At 44.4% G+C, this 16,992-nt stretch overlaps 1 protein-coding gene across 4 annotated transcripts; it reads left to right on the top strand.

The window, feature by feature from the left end:
* Nucleotides 1-1,552: 1,552 nt before the first annotated feature.
* On the top strand, nucleotides 1,553-5,264 carry C18H7orf25 (chromosome 18 C7orf25 homolog). 4 transcript variants are annotated; one of them, XM_003360209.5, is made up of 3 exons: nucleotides 1,553-1,667; nucleotides 2,179-2,351; nucleotides 2,507-5,264. In XM_003360209.5, exon 3 carries the CDS (start codon nucleotides 2,528-2,530, stop codon nucleotides 3,791-3,793), a length of 1,266 nt encoding a protein of 421 aa, XP_003360257.2. In that variant the 5' UTR covers nucleotides 1,553-1,667; nucleotides 2,179-2,351; nucleotides 2,507-2,527; the 3' UTR covers nucleotides 3,794-5,264. The 4 variants fall into 4 exon arrangements, with proteins under 4 accessions (XP_003360257.2, XP_013841291.2, XP_003360258.2 ...); XM_013985837.3 differs by having other exon boundaries at nucleotides 2,218-2,351; XM_003360210.5 differs by having other exon boundaries at nucleotides 2,248-2,351.
* The last annotated feature ends 11,728 nt before the right edge of the window (nucleotides 5,265-16,992 follow it).

A 16,992-nucleotide genomic window follows, 5' to 3' on the forward strand; every position in this document is an offset into this window, starting at 1 on the left:
CTCACGACTGAAGGAAGTATCTTTTCTCTGAGAATGCTAGTTAAGGATATTTTTTTAAAAAGCAAACAAACATTTTTTTCTGCTTTCTGTTTTCTTCAGATTCCAAACTAAAAAATGTTTGGAAGTGCTGTGTTTGTGAGTCCCAAACCTACTCACAAAGCGGTGGAGGAGAGACGCTCGATGTGGGCACCTCTAAACCATTTCTCTGTGGTCTTTCATTTGCTCTGTTTCTCCAGAGGAAAATCAGGGTTGGGGGAAGGGGGTCGTAAGGGCGGTGGGACAGGAGCGCCAGCATTCTGGAAGGCGCAGGGAAGGGGCGGACAGCGTTTTGCGATGCAGTATGAAATTTTCTTTTCATGGTGTGTCTGGAACCCATCGCAAACTCTAGGCTTCTGCCTGGGGAACAATGGGTAACCGTCCCAGCTTCACAGGACTTGCTTTAAAAACTTGTAAGCAGTAAGCACGGCCCAGGTTCAGTCCTGCCTCACTGCTCCCCTCCTTGCCTTCCTCGGTAGTTCCAGAGCCTTTCTGGGTTCTGCCTTGTGAACCACTTGAGGCAGTTTTCTCTCAGCTAACTACCTACCCCATCCGCAAAGAGGCTTCCTGGGTTCAAATAACCTCTCTCTGGCAGACTTAATGCTAAAATATATCTTTTAGGCTAAATTAATATGTGAACAAACACTTAGAACAATATCTGCCACATAGTAAGCCCTGAGGAAGTGTTATCATTGTTCTTTGTCTTCCAGAAATGTGTTGACAATTTTTTTTAGTCTTTGGAGTTTATTCCTTCTTCATTGCTTTACTGTCATTTCAGTTGGGTTTAGGAAAGGATTAACTTAAAGTGCTCTTTAATCTTTAAAATCAGCCTCTGGACATTACTAAGCTAATAGCAATTTTCCAGCCCTTCAGAAGCCACCGGTCATTTGTCCTTTTAAGAAACGCAGCACATCCCTAATAGCACACTTTCTATGGAGAGCTCAGGATGGTGCAGGTGTAAAGTGCTTTGGCTCCGAGTTAGAAATCCCAGCTCCAGCACCTGCCAGCTGTGTAACCTTTGACAAGCCTCTCCAGCCTGTTTTCTCTTCTGTTAAAATAAGCCACATTTTTTTTCTAAGACAACAACCATTGTCGAGCGCTTGTAGGCCTTTGAACTTGACAGCAAAATGGTGCACTCGGCCTGATTGGGGGAGTTAGGCGCCGCCAGGACGTTTGCTTCATCAAAAACCACCGCCCCCCGCCGGAGAGGAGGCTAACCTTGACCAGCGAGACTGCTGGCACCCGGGGGACCGAGCAGCCGGCGCCGCAGCCGGGGAGAGGCGTGGCCCCAGAGCTCCGCCCCCGCCTCTTTCCCGGGGCGAGGCGGCCCCACGTCCCCAGGCCCGCCCCTCGGCGGGCGTGGGCGACGTCGCTGCCCTCAGCAAACATGGCCGCCGCTCTGGCGTCAGCCCTGCTCAGGAGGCCGCGCTGCCGTCTGGGAATCGCGGGCCCGGCGTCACCCGGCGCGGGGCCACGTGACGCGCTAGGCGCCCGAGGTGGCGGGGCTTGCGCAGGCGGAGCAGCCGCGGAGGCCTGAGTGGGGTGGGGGCTGCTGGGCGAGGTTTCCTGGCGGGTCCGAGCCTCGCCCGCACGTGCCTGCCTGCTCGCGCTCGCGGTCCTGGGCGCTGCCGGTGAGGAGCCGGGGAAGGGGCGAGGGGATGGGAGGGGCGCGCCCCTTCCGCGGCCGAGGCGGGGCTGGGCCCGGCCGGCCTGGCGGGGAGGGCGGTGGACGCGGGGCCCTGGCGCCGGCCGCGGGGGCTGTTGGAGCCCGAGCCGGACCTGCGGGGCCAGCGGTGCAGGTGAAGCTGGAAGGCTGGATGCCCTCCCGAAGGCCCAGGCCCGTCCGCCCGGGCCGCCACGGGCTGCACCCGTGGAGTTTATCTTCCAGGCTTTTTCCCTTCAAGTGGGACCAGGAGCCAAGTTGGTGGGCTCCTAAAACCTTTAAACATCCGCTGGGTTGATGTCACATTCAGGGACCGGGCACTCTTGATTCCTTGGCGTGCGTACCGTGTGCCCCTGGGAAATCCCAAGGCAGCTGGTTGAAGGAGCCCCATTCATGAAAGGCTTAGCGTGGCCAATGGAGAGACTCTTGTTCTGGACAGTTCGTTAACCAGCTAGTCTGTGTGGATAATTTTATTTCAGTCTTTTTTATCTTGACCTTCTCTACAACCAAACGGTAAGGCCTGCTGATGAGGGAATTCCCTAACGCAGCAGGTTGCCAACCCCCTGCGTTTTATCCTAACCCGGGCATGTTGAGGACGCCGTGACCTTCAGGCTGAAGAAATGAGGGCCTAAAGCGTGTGGATCCAGCATAGGTAAGGAGGAGTTCACGGGCACAGCTGTTATCTTTCCTTAGCAATTTGGGAGGGAGTCGCTCCGGAATCACACATGCAGACGCCCTGGCCTCCATCGTCTCAGCATCCTGCGTGAAGCCTTGATTGCCATTGATTTGTTTCTTTTCTTCTCATAGGAAAGGAATAATGCTGTCAGCATGTCTGCACATTCCATGCTCTGTGAACGAATCGCTATAGCCAAGGAGCTGATCAAGAGAGCAGAATCACTTTCTAGATCACGAAAAGGTGGCATAGAAGGTGGTGCAAAGCTGTGCAGCAAATTGAAGGCAGAGTTAAAATTCTTACAGAAAGTAGAAGCTGGGAAGGTAGCTATTAAAGAGTCCCACTTACAGAGCACTAACCTAACCCATCTGAGAGCCATCGTGGAATCGGCAGAAAACCTGGAAGAGGTGGTCAGTGTCCTTCATGTCTTCGGTTACACAGACGCCTTGGGAGAAAAGCAGACCCTCGTGGTAGATGTGGTTGCAAATGGCGGTCACACTTGGGTGAAAGCCATTGGCCGAAAGGCCGAAGCGCTGCATAACATTTGGCTGGGCAGGGGTCAGTATGGGGACAAGAGCATCATTGAGCAGGCTGAAGACTTCCTGCAGGCCAGTCACCAGCAGCCAGTGCAGTACAGCAACCCTCACATCATCTTTGCGTTTTACAACAGCGTCTCCAGCCCCATGGCAGAGAAGCTGAGAGAAATGGGCGTATCTGTAAGAGGAGACATAGTGGCGGTGAACTCCCTGTTAGATCACCCTGAAGAGCTCCAGCTGAGTGAGAGGGAATCGGATGACGAGGGCCCTGAACTTCTGCAGGTGACCAGAGTAGACCGAGAAAACATCCTGGCTCGTGTTGCCTTTCCGACGGAGATCAAGGTGGACGTGTGCAAAAGAGTGAATTTGGACATCACCACTCTAATCACATATGTATCTGCCCTAAGCTATGGAGGCTGCCACTTTGTCTTCAAAGAAAAAGTGCTCACAGAACAAGCAGAGCAAGAGAGGAAAGAGCAGGTTCTGCCGCAGCTGGAGGCATTCATGAAGGACAAGGAGCTGTTTGCTTGCGAATCTGCCGTCAAGGATTTTCAGTCCATTCTAGATACCTTAGGAGGACCAGGGGAGAGAGAGAGGGCCGCACTGCTGATTAAGCGAATTAATGTGGTCCCAGACCAGCCTTCTGAGCGTGCCTTGAGACTAGTGGCCAGTTCAAAAATCAACAGCCGCTCATTAACGATTTTTGGGACGGGAGACACCCTAAAAGCCATCACAATGACTGCCAATAGTGGTTTTGTTAGAGCTGCCAACAACCAGGGTGTTAAATTTAGTGTGTTTATCCATCAGCCCAGAGCACTTACTGAGAGCAAAGAGGCCCTAGCTACCCCCTTACCCAAAGACTGCACCACTGACAGCAAACACTAATGACATCCTTTAAATATTGTCATGGAAATAAGTTATTTATACCAAAGGCTGGGTCTTGCCATCTTCACTGGAGACAAAAAGAGGTCCATAGTAAAAATAATCCTCAGGACCCTTAAACCAGTAAAGTTGATTGTGTGTCTCATCTATAAAGTTTATAACCTAAAGTAGAAAAAGCACAAGAGGCAGCCTTATTTATCAAACTGGCTACATTATAATTAGAACAGAACTATGTAAGGCTTTTAGCTGTATCACAATACCAATATCCCACAATCCAGTAGGGCTACAGTTTCCCTAATGGTAATTGCATTTCTTGGATTGTGGCTACGTTGCATCTTGCATTAAATACCTGGAGAAAACTCTGAAGCTTGTTTTTCATTGTATTGATTTATCAACTGATACGGGTTGAGGCTGGGAGGTAATAGTTTATAATTAAGTTTAGATTTCAAAATGATGACCGTTACTAATGAAAAGAAACTTTCTTGATTGCTCCCTGTCAGGTGCAGTCTGGTGGGTATGTTTACAAAAAGTACATTAATACAGAAGGAAATAAAGTGAATTCTGATCCCAGGAGTCCCATGAACCTCTTGATACACCATCGTGAAAAGATAGACAGCAGTCACAATGCTACAAGCCTAAGATGTTTAGGGTTAAATATTAATTTGAATATATTGAAAAAGAATTATGTGAAATAGTTCAGATTTTACTTTTCAGTGTAAGCAGCCCCCACATTGCCAGGATTCGGATCGCGAACACTCCTTGTTTTTGCAAGCGGCAAGGGACAACTGCATTATCTTGTTAACGTCTCCTGTGAAATAGTGACAAGGAGATTCCGTGCCAGTTATATGACAAACGGTTGTAATTAAAAAGAAATGTTTATGTCCATGTTGTGGTAGGTGTCTTATTAATGTGCAGTGAAGATACACTAGCAAAGTCAATATGTGTTCCCTCCATTTGAATTGAGTCTTAATGCTTAAGTGCTAATTTGTGCTACGTATAGGAGCCAGTAATGGAACTCGATTTTGTGTCCCCGCAGCCTGACCTTTCTACTGTGTAGGCCTGTTTAGTGGGTGGAGGAGCCTTTGGTTTCCAGCCACAGCGTTGAGTAGGTGGACTTTGATCATCGGGGCCCATGAGCCCTGAAATGAAGCGCAGAGTGGAGGGGGTGTTTCTCTTGGGAGAGATGCTGCCACTAACCCAACACATTTCCTAGGCTGTGACCTGGCTTTTCCATTTAGTATAAAGAAGCAGATTCAACTTTCACTGCAACGGAAATTGTCTACGGTTAGAAGCTGGACTTAGGCTTTTTCAAGCACCTATGGAAATTACTAAAGTACTTGGTACTATGATGTACTGAGCATTGTTGTAACAGTTATTGGTACCAAAGATGAATACTGCTCTTTGCTGTTAGAATTCGTAGTCTGAAATGGAGGTAAACAGTTGAAGTATAATAAATGTACTAAATTTTCTAAAAGAATGATGTGTACCATTCTGTGGGAACAGAGTAAGGGAGAAGTTTTGCTGTGGGGTCAGGAAGTGGCCTTTGAGAGGGTTGGGTGTGATGTGTGTTTTTACGGATACAGAGAGTGAACTGGAAAGGTCCTGAAGTGTGAATACGAGGCCTGTTCAGAGTCCAGGCTCGTGTGGATGAAAGGACGTGAAGCTAGAAAAGCAGGCGAGGTTCTCTGAAGAGTTAGATGTTAACCACTGGCCATTTTCAGGAAGGACAGGTCTTTATCAGATCTCTTAGGAAAAGAGCAAAACTGTAGTGTGAAGGAAGCATTCAAGGACTTAAAGACGGGCTTGTGTTGGCCTTGTCTGCAGCAACGTGGTGGGTGTAGTCATGAATACGTGTTGGACTTGTTCAAGGCAGACTTGACCTGATACTTACGTCATAAACGTTCATCAAGTGCCTGTCATGTCAGTATGCCACTGAAAAATAGAGCAAGGTAATTTGGGGTGTCAAACGGAATATAACTGATACTAGAAGTTAAAGGAAGCTGAATCACGTTCAAATGAGGGGCGGAGGTGGAGAATAAATGTGATCCATGGAAGAGTCAACAAGTCACGGGAATCCTCAAGGAAAGCCCAGAAACCGAAAAGCGTAACGCAAGAGCTGTGAGACCAGGAGAAGAGCCGGGAGAAGGATATGAAACAGCTTCGGAGGAAAATACACAACAGCTATGTACTAGTTTGATAAGTTTAAAATCTGAATGACAACAGATGATTTTCTTAGGAAATATGAGTTCGAATTAACTAGAAAACCTATTTAATCTGTAGTCATTGAGAAGATTGCTAAAATAGTTGATGGCCTCCAGAAAACGTTCAAGTCCAGTTAACTTCCTGACGTAAGCTTTGCTAACTTAAATATGAAATAATGTCCTTACTCTGAAAAATAACATGGGAGTTCCTATCGTGGCGCTGCAGAAATGAATCTGATTGGCATCCATGAGGACGCAGGCTTGATCCCTGGCCTTGCTCAGTGGGCTAAGGATGTGATGTTGCCATGAGCTGTGGTGTAAGTCACAGACATGGCTCGGATTTGGTGTGGCTGTGGCCATGGCCTAACACCAGCGGCTATGGCTCTGATTTGACCCCTAGCCTGGGAACCCCATATGCCGTGGGTGTGGCCCTAAAAAGGCAAAATAATAATAAAAATAATAATAATTTGGGCATACTGTGTCTGACACAGGACAGGCGCTTGGTAAGTCTTTGTAAGTAGGTCAGTTCTGGCTTGAATGACTTGGGGTGATGAAAATGTTTTGGAACTAGATAGAGGTAGTTGTTATACAGCATTATGAATGTACTACAGCCACTGAATTTTTCACTTTTAAATCAGTTTTATGTTTGGTGACTTTCAGCTCAATTTAAAAAAAAAAAAATAGTACCCTAGAGGCGGGGTGGAAATATTTAACATGGTAAGATGTGTTCCGTCTCTTTGCCCTCCCCCTTCCCCAGATGCGAATGTTGGCAGCTCCTGCTTGGGGTCAAGGCCCTGGTAAAGCCTGGAGCTCGAGGGCTATATCTTAATTTGTATAATTGCAGGCCAGTCGTCTCGGATCATTACTGTATTGGGAATGTTTTCAAATTCAGTTTTTGGAACAGAAGCGTGACTCATACCAAAACAAGATATCCTAAAAAAAAAAAAAGAAAAAGAGAGCTGCCTGAAATGTCCGTTTAAAGAATGGAGACACAAACATCCCGGATAAAATGGATTCCAGGCGAAGAACACGAACCCCTGTGGGCATCTTGTTTCCCAGAGGATATAAGGCAGCGATGAACCCCCAGCCTGAATGTTAGGGACCTGGGGATTAACCTCTCTGCTGGGTTAGAATTAGAGGCATAAGACCTGCTTTGAGGTAGAGAGGTAATCCCAAGAGCCCAGACTTGGGAAAGGCTAGATGCATTCCCTGAGAAAAAGGATCCTGTAAACTTTGCCCAGGTGACAGCAAGAAGGTGTGACTCCAGTGGCTCCAAGTGGAAGAAAATAAGCTTGAGAGACATCAGACCCAGCCTGTGCTCTACTAGTAGCTTTGCAGGGTGGGCCCAGGAGTGTGAAATTAGTATAAAGATGGGTCTCAGGGAAGCACCATCTTTCAGATACAGGACAGAAACATGCATGGCGTCCTTTATGACTTGGGGATCCTTCCATTCCCCAAGCGTCGCAGAGTCCAGAGGAAAGGAAGCTTTGCCTCGATGAGCTTTCAGGGAGAGATTGTGAAAACCTCCGAGAAAATCTTCCGCCACCAGTGAGTTAGCAGCACAAAGTGCTACAAGAACTCAAGCTAATGGTGGGAGTTCCTGTCATGGTGCAGTGGAAACGAATCCGATGAGGATTCGATCCCTGGCTTCACTCAGTGTGTGAAGGATCCGGCGTTACCGCGAGCTGTGGTGTAGGTCACAGACGAGGCTCAGATCTGGCGTTGCTGTGGCTCCGGCATAGGCCGGCAGCTACAGCTCCGATTAGACCCCTATCCTGGGAACCTCCATATGCCGAGGGTGCACGCCTAAAAAGACAAAAAAAAAAAAAAAAAAAAAAAAAAAAAAAAAAAAAAAACCAAAAACAAAAACAAAAGAACTTAAGATAATAGCAAAATAATTTGATAAATAATATAAACTACATGTTGGGATCTTTGGGCTGTTCCCCACATATGTTCTAAAAAAAAAAAAATTGGGATGAATCAGAGGCAGGTGGAGGCTAAAATAGCATTTGTTGACAAAACATGGCATGTGGTGAAGATGGAGTATGTGGTTTATGTCTGTAGCAAGTGGCCTGAACCCCAGAACTAGGCAGACGCTACCCACTCAGGCGCAGGTAGTGCTGGGCCTGTGATGTGATGAGCAGCTTGTCTGGTGCGGAGAACACCTCTTTCATAGGAGGCTTATTCCCAAAAGGAGATGAGTAGAGATGAGCCAGGTGTCCAGTAAATGACTGTGTTCCCAGAGGGGAGAAGGGCCAGGCGTGCACTGGGAGGAAGCCCCCACCACGGCCCCCGTCCCCAACATCAAGGAATCAGAAGTCCACTCTGCATGAATAAAACATGTTTAAAGAAATTATAAAGTATAGAAACCTTAAGGAGAGAAGATCAGGACTTGTAGTAGTAGAAAAAGTCTCCCTGCAGTTAAAAGTTCTGATACAAACTTAAAAAAGTCAACCAGACAAAACTAAATAAAAACCTCTGAACTGCAGTGGAGCTCTTAGTAAATTTCCCAGAATTCAGCAAAGCAGTGAAAGGATGGACAATCCGAGAGGCTGAGACCTGGAGGACAAACAGTGAGGTCCCAAAGGGTCACCGCGACAGCCGGCCTGGCACAGGGAGCCTGGTCCTGTTCTCCCTCCTGCAGGGGCTGCAAACATGCAGATCCTTGCTCCCCACCTTGCCTGCATCAGGGAGTGGCCAGATTCCTGGCCAATTAGTCTGTAAGTGCTGCCCCCTCCTCCCACCTCGGTTTAATGTGGGCCATGGCCAGGCCTGCAGTGGAGCAGGGGTGGCCAGCGTGTAGAGGAACCGGAGAGTGGAGGAAGTGAGTGACCGTGTCACCATTCGGAATAAAATGACATCATGAGGGAGTTCCCCCTGTGGCTCAGCGGTAACAAACCCAACTAGTATCCATGAGGACGCAAGTTCAATCCCTGGCCTCTCTCAGTGGTTTAGGGATCCTGTGTTACCATGAGCTTCCACGTAGGTCGCAGACTTGGCTCGGATCTGGCGGATCCCACGTGGCTGTGGCTGTGGTGTAGGCCGGCAGCTACAGCTCCGATTTGACCCCTAGCCTGGGAATTTCCATATGCCTTGGGTGCGACCCTAAAAAGACCCAAAAAAAAAAAAAAAAGGCAAACTGACTTTATGAGGATGAGAGGAATGTGGAGGGAATGCCATAGTCGCTGGTGCTGAGAAAAAAAAAAAAAAAAGCCCAGGTTTATTTAAGCCACTGTAGTTGGCTTTTCATTACGTGTATTAGAAAATATTTCTGGAGTTCCTGTCGTGGTGCAGTGGAAACGACTCCAACTAGGAACCATGAGGTCGCGGGTTCAATCCCTGGCCTCGCTCAGTGGGTTAAGGATCCGACGTTGCCCTGAGCTCTGGTGTAGGTTGCAGATGCGGCTCGAATCCCGCATTGCTGTGGCTGTGGTGTAGGCCGATGGCTACAGCTCCAATTAGACCCCTAGCCTGGGAACCTCCACATGCCATGGGTACAGCCCTAAAAAGCAAAAAAAAAAGAAAGAAAATATTTCTGACATTAAGGTTTATTTGTCCCCCAAAGGATGAATGGCCGAAATGGGACACGAAACAATAAATGCAGTCGTGCAGAGTGCTTGAACCCTTTCCCAAAGTGACTGGACACAGTGACACAGTCAGAAGCAGTGTGAGAGTTTCAGTATTTACATTACTACCCAACACCTGGTATTTCCACTCCTATTTTAGCCACTCGGCTGAATGGAAGGTGTTGTCTCCTTACACTTTTCATTCGTAATTCTCTGCTTACTGATGACACTGAGCGACTTTCTTGTCAACCTTGGCCACTTTACTCTTCTTTTACGGTGCAGTGCAAATGTTTTGCCTACCATTTAACCGGGGTGCCTAGGTCTCTTCATTAATTTGTAGGAATTCTTTGTATATTCTGAATATGAGTCTGCTGTTAAAACGCGTATTCTCCCTCTGTGGTTTCTTTTTTCACTGTCTTGTGAGATATTATTTCATGACTAAATGTTGTTGATTGTGACCAATTTAATTACCTTTTTATTAGTAGGTTTTGTTGTGGCTTAAGAAGGATTTGCCTGTTCTTAGGAAGATAGTCTCCTAGATTTCTTTTTAAACGTGATTTTGCATTAACTTCTATATTGAGGTTGGCATAAGTAGGGGGTCAACGTTTATTTTTTCCGTATAGTTGTCCAAATGACCAGCCGCATATACCTTTTTCCACTGAATTGCAGCTTTTCCTTCCCCAAATAAGAGGTGGGAGATTTTTGCATCTATTCTGGACTCTTATTTCTATTATATTGGTCTACCTGCGTGTTCTAGTAACAGTACTGCCCTGTCTTAATTTCTGTAGTTTTCTAGTATGTTTTGTATCTGGTGGGTTAAATGCGCTTGCTTTGTTCTATTTATTCAGTGTCTCCTTGGGCATTTTAGATCCTTTGCCCTTCCATAATAAACCTTAGAATCAGCTTATCCATTTTTTACCCCACTCCCACGCAAAAAAGAAAAACCATTAGGATTTTATTTCTATTGGAATTACACTGAATCCATAAATCCATTTTGGGAGACTTGATGTCTTAACAACATTGAGTTTCCCAGTCAGTGATTAGAGTGCACCCTTCTATTTACTAAAGAAATTTGGCAGTTCTCAGTGTAGATATTTTATATATATGCCATTAGATTGTTTATAGTATGTTATGTTTTGATGCTATGGTACATGGTAATTGCAGATTTATTTTCTGCTGATTTGTGGCTCTCATAGAAATGTCACTGATTTTGTATAGTGACCTTGGATCCAGCACCCTTGATAAATTATTTTTTATTAATACTCTGTTTGTAGGTTTATTTGAATTTTGATGTTGCCAGTCGATTTTTCTCATTAATTTTGTTGATGTTCATTACATTGGCTTTACTTTTATTTCTGAAATGACTCCCATTTGGTCAAAGCTATATGACTCTTTTACACAAACATGCATTTGAGTTGCTGAAGTTTTGTTGTACGTTCACGAAATGTATTGGCCTATGGTTTCCCTTTTTCACGATGTACTTATAGGTTTAGGAAGCAACATTCTGATGGCTTCATAAAATGTGGTGGAATGGGTTCCCTCTTTTGATTCTCTCTGTCTTTTAAGGGTTTGGTTATGATTGGTCTGATTTTTTTCTTCAATGTTTGAGCAAATTCACCAGGGAGGCCTCTTCTTTCTGAGAGGGTTCTTTTAATGAATGTATTTATTATTACAGATTCAGTATTATTCACATTTTCTATTTTATCTTGTGCCAGTTATGGTAAATTAGGATTTCAACTTTTACTCACGTCATCTAATTTATTGACATAAAAAATGCACATTTATTGGCACGAGGCTTTTCGCAGCATCTTTTTCGTCTTTCTTAATCTCCGTGAGATGGTGTGATGTCTCCTGTTTGTGCCTGATACTTGTCACTTGTGCCTTTCTCCTCTTCTTCCCTCGGTCGGTCTGGCTACAGGTTATTGATTTGGGTGCATTTTCTCTAAGAAGCAAATTTTGGGTTTGTTGATGTTCTACATTATATTTCGTTGATTTTTGCTTCTACGCTTATTATTTCCTGCCTTTTCTTATTTTTGTGTTTCACTTGCTGCTTTTTTCCGCAGTGCTTGAACTGGAGACTTAGATGAGTGATTTTCAATCTTTTTATATGTATTTAAGAGCATTAATATTCCTTCGTTGCTGCATCCCATAAGTTTTGGTTCATTACATTTTCTTTCAGCTCAAAATATTTTCTAATTCCCAAGGGTTGCTTTTCTGTATCTATGTATCCTTCCGTTACTGAGTACTCATTGAATTCCTTCATGGTGAAAGAACATGTAATATCTGATTTAAATCATGAAATTTGTCAAGACCGGTTATATGAGACTAGGATATAGTCTGAGGTTAAGGTCCTATGTGTAATTTATCTGCATGTGGATGAATATATCCAAAAAGATATATTCACAATAAAGGAAGGGAAACACACACACATACCATTTACAGACATATGATACATTCCTTATATTTCAATTCATTAAAGATATTTTTTCTTTAACTTCTTCTCTAAATCCTTATCTGCTCACTCCCAAATCTGGACCTTCTATTGATGTGTTTCTATTGACTCTTTTTTTCCTCAAGTATCTGTAGCTTCTTCTTGCTTCTTCATTTGCCTTAGTAGTTACTGTTTTTTTGTTTTTTTTTTTTTTTTGCTAGACATTGTAGACAATAAGTTATAGAATTTCTTCCTCTAAAGACTGTCCAGTTTTGTTTTGGTAGGCAGTTCATTTACTTGTGCATTAGCCTTGATCCTGTCCACGTTTGGCTGTTGGTTTGCTGTATTGCTTTCTGTTTTGCTCCTATTTCTGGGGCATAGCCCTTCTTCTTTGGGTGTGGTTCTATTCCAGCTCGTGGCCTGAGAGAGCAGCTGAAGGCCTTTGGTGGTAAGGCAGGTTTCTTTTCTCTCAGGGGCGTCATCTCCAGCCTCCTACTCCCAAACTGCGTGTTGCCTCTGATCATTCCACTCAGCTTTCCTGCTCTGCAGCCATTATTCTTTCTCTCTCTTTTTAATTAAAGTACCGGTTATTTACAATGTTTTATATATATACACACACACACATATACCTATATATATATATTACATATACATACACATATTCTTTTTAAAAATATTCTTTTCCATTATGAGTTATCATCGTATATTGAATATAGTTCCCTGTGCTCTACAGTAGGAACTTATTGTTTATTGCCTCCATGGAGAATAGCTTGCATCTGCTAACGTCTAATGCCCAATCCAGCCCTCCCCCAACCCCTTCCGCTGTGGCAACAACAAGTCTTTTCTCTATGTCCATGAATCTGTTTCAGTTTCACAGGTAAGTTCATTTGTGTCATATTTTAATTTCGTTTTGTTTTTAGCTGCGCCTGCAGCATGTGGAATTTCCTGGGCCAGGGATTGGACCCATGATCTGAGCCACAGCAGTGACAATGCTGGTGCGACACAAGAGAACTCCGTGTGTCATGTTTTAGCTTCTACATATAAGTGATATTATATGGTACTTGTCTTTCTTTTTCTTACTTACTTTGCTTAATATGAGAATCTCTGGTTGCATCCATGTTGCTGCAAATGGCATTATTTCATTCTTTTTTACGGCTGAATAATATTCTACTGTATATATGTACACCTGTTGATGGACATTTAGGTTGTTTCCATTTCTTACATGGCCATTATTCTCTGATAGACCTTTTAAATGATGGCTCAGCTTATACTCAGCATAAGAGCAGCCGAGATCTTGAACAGACTGTTTAGGCAGATTTTCGGAGCCCTCTTTTTTCTGGGCTGCCTTTTCTCTGAACCCTGTCCCAAAATTCTCATGGCCGAGACAGCCCCACTCTCCAGCCACCCTCCCCGTGACAATGCAGGCCTTTCTTGACTCTATTTCCTATTTCCTAAATGGTGGTGTGAAAATGACCCCAGAAAGAAAGCTGCATCCAGCAGGTGGCGTATTTGTGTTTTCCCTTTGCTGTTTGATGCCTTCTAATAGGCGGATCCTCAGTCCGCTGAGTGAGGTGAAGGAATCCAACCCGCATTCTCACAGAGACTATGTTGGGTTCTTAAGGCACTGAGCCACAATAGGAACTCCAATAAGTAATCTTTAACTTAGGGTTTAGCTCTATTTTTTCCCCATTTTCTCTTTTTTTCCCCCAAGAAAAACAAGTGTGGAGATGGTTTAATGGCCTTATATAGATCCCTGAGGATGCACTCGACATTTTTAAGCCCCTCTGGAGTGAAAGACAATTGTTCCTGATGTTGGGAATTCAAAAGTGACAAGGATTAGTCATAATATATGATTTATAAATTCCGGACTGAATGAATTGCTATCAGTTTGGTCATGAGGTCAGGAAACTTAAGAATCCATTTGATATGTGGGCATATTTTCCCATCTCTGGTGCAATGAAGAATGTTGCATTAAAAAAAAAAAAAAAAAGGACTTTGGAGGGAGTTCCCATTGTGGCTCAGTGTGTTAGGTATCCAGCTAGTATCCATGAGGATGTGAGTTCCATCCCTGGCCTTGCTCAGTGGGTTAAGGATCCGGAGTTGCCATGAACTGTGGTGTAGGTTGCAAACACAGCTCCGATCCCGAGTTGCTGTTGCTGTGGTATAGGCTGGCAGCTGCAGCTCCAATTTGACCCCTAGTCAGGGAATTTCCTTGTGCTGCAAGTGCGGCACTAAAAAGAAAAAAAAAAAAAAAGGATTTTGGAGATCATCTTTGTCCAACCCACCTCATGTTGTAGCTGGAAACAGAGTTTAAGAAAATGAAGGAAAAACAGCTAAAATTCAGGTTTGCCAATTACCATCTCTTGCCACTGGGAGGCAGCACAGCGTAATGGTCGGGCCTTGCCCCGGAGGCAGGCAGGCCCTTATCTGATTCCTCATTTTGCCACTCTGAGCCCTGGGCAAGTGATTTCACTTTATCAAGCTTTAGTTTTTTTCTTCTGTAAAATAAGAATAGTTATCTATTTTATAGGGTTGTTATCAGGATTAAAATAAAACACTGTACAGATAGCATTGAAAGCAGAATCTGGCACATCCTAAAGCCTAGCAACTGTCACTTCTTGCTAGTTATAGTTTCTGTACCTTTTCCGTATGTTTGCCTTTAATTTCCACGCCAATTACTTCATTCTGGAATAACTTGTAGATGTTTATTGTATATGCGACACCCACAAACTTTTGGGTCCTTTCTTTTGCATCCCTCAACCCTTTCTTATTTTGCAACTCAACCACATTGCATTTTGGGAATTCCGATTCCTGCTCATTTTTGTTTGTCTCCTAAAAAATTTACTGCCCCCCCCCCTTTTCCTTAACTCCTGGTAAAAATTTCTGGCAATCACTCAGACATGGCAGGTAGAGGACTCTGTGACTGGCACCCCATGACCTCCCCCGCCCCCCCCACCAGGATGGGTATTGTTAGGGTATCCTGACGATTTTAATGAGGGTTATCTTCCATTTCCGTGGGTTTGGGGTAACTCTCCGATATGTCTGTGTATCTCTGGGGGTGTGGGGTGTGAAGTCGGGGGGAGGTGGAGACTTGTGAGCAGGTCAGCTCTGTGTGGGAGTGGGGGCCTTTCAGCACTGATGGCAGACAATTCAAAGACTGGAACCACAGGGCGTTAATTCCCCAGGACCTATTTCAATTCCTGTTCTAGTCAAGTTCTGGCCCTTTTCTCTTCTCACTTCCAATCCTTTTCCAGATTAAAAGGGTGGCACAAGTAAAATAAGCTCCTACTAAATATCCTGTGATGGTGATAACCATCAATGCATTATTTCAAGGCATGTGTGACGAGAAGGGGTGAATCGTACCTTGTCACCAGCAGAGCATTTTTGGAGGTGATGGGTAATTCCGTATTCCGAGTGTCATACCATGAATAATGTGAGAGAAATGAAAATATTTGGCAACAGGCAGAATCTGGGAGGTGGGAGCCATCCCACAGGATGTAGGTCCTTTGTGTCACTTTCAGACTTGATGTCTTTGTCATCAGTTCTAGTGTGCTCCATTATTAATGCCACCATCTGGTGAATTCTAGCCCTCTTGGCATTTCTTCTATTGAGGATTCTTATGATCTTAGTCTATAAAAGAAAAACAAACGTGCACTCTGTGGGCTGGGACCGGAAAGTGAGTTTAGTTCTGCCCCTTAAGAAGGTGTCTGTGCATCTCGGCCCTGCTCCTCTCTTTCTGACTTGCAGAACGTATATTTAGCGCAAGGAACATATGTTCTTCCTGCGTGATTTCTAGAATATAGCACATTGGTTCAAAAGAAAAAAATGGGACAGTGGGACAAGTTTATAACCCTAAAGAAAATTCTGAGAGTTCCCACTGTGGCTCAGCGGGTTAAGGACCCGACATTGTGAGGATGTGGGTTCCATCCCTGGTCTTGCTCAGTGGGTTAAGACTCTTTCAGCGTTGTTGCAAGCTGTGGTGTAGGTCACAGATGTGGCTCAGATCTGGATTGTCTGTGGCTGTGGTGTAGGCCAGCAGCTGCCATATTCAACTCCTAGCCTGGGAACCTCCATATGCCGCAGATGCAGCCCTAGAAATGGCAAAAAGACAAAAATAAATAAATAAATAAAAATTTTAAAAAATACAAATGAGTTTATTTACAAAGCAGAACCAGACTCACAGACATAGAAAACAAACTTATGGTTACCAAAGGGGGAAGGGGCAGGTGGAGGGAGTTTGGGATTATAGATACACACTACTATATATCAAATAAATAAACCACAAGGATTTACTATATGGCATAGAGAACTATATTAATGATCTTGTAATAATGTATAATGGAAAGAATCTTACAAGTAATATATAACTGAATCACTTTGCTGTATACCTGAAACTAGCACAATATTGTAAATCAACTACACTTCAATGATTAAAAAAAAAAAAATCATGCCCACATCATGGTCCAGTCGGTGGACGCCCTCCTCCACTCCCTTCGACAAGAGCTGCTCTTGGACTTTAAATGTTGATGCAAGTGATCAGATAACCAGGTCTGAAAGTAACGGATTTACCAAGTTTGTACATGGTAAGGCATTGGGTATGTTAAATCAAGGCAGTATCTTTCCCAAACTCCAGCACGGCTGTTTGAATGGATCCTAGGCAGGGAAATCGTCCTTCTTATAACTGGAAATCAGAAGGACCACGTAATAGTCAACCCAGCATCCTTAATTTCAAAATAATTTCTCTTACCATCCTTGCTCTTCTTGCCCAAATCTACTCGGTGATTTCGATATCTGAGGTGTTCTATATACTTAGCCAAGGATGGGAGGGTTGCAAGCCAGCAACAGAGAATAAACTCTGTATTCAAGAAGAGTCTTTTCACTAAGAAAGATACAAAGTCAAATTGAACAAATTTTCTTTCTTCTTTTTCTTTTTTTTTTTAATCCTTTTAGGGCCACACCCGCGGCATATGGAGGTTCCCAGGCTAGGGGTCTAATTGGAGCTAT

Source organism: Sus scrofa, chromosome 18 (assembly GCF_054392235.1).
Source record: "Sus scrofa isolate SSC_HxYL_T2T_F1_AM1 chromosome 18, Sscrofa_HxYL_maternal_Yorkshire_Landrace_v2.0, whole genome shotgun sequence".
Taxonomy (NCBI): domain Eukaryota; kingdom Metazoa; phylum Chordata; class Mammalia; order Artiodactyla; family Suidae; genus Sus; species Sus scrofa.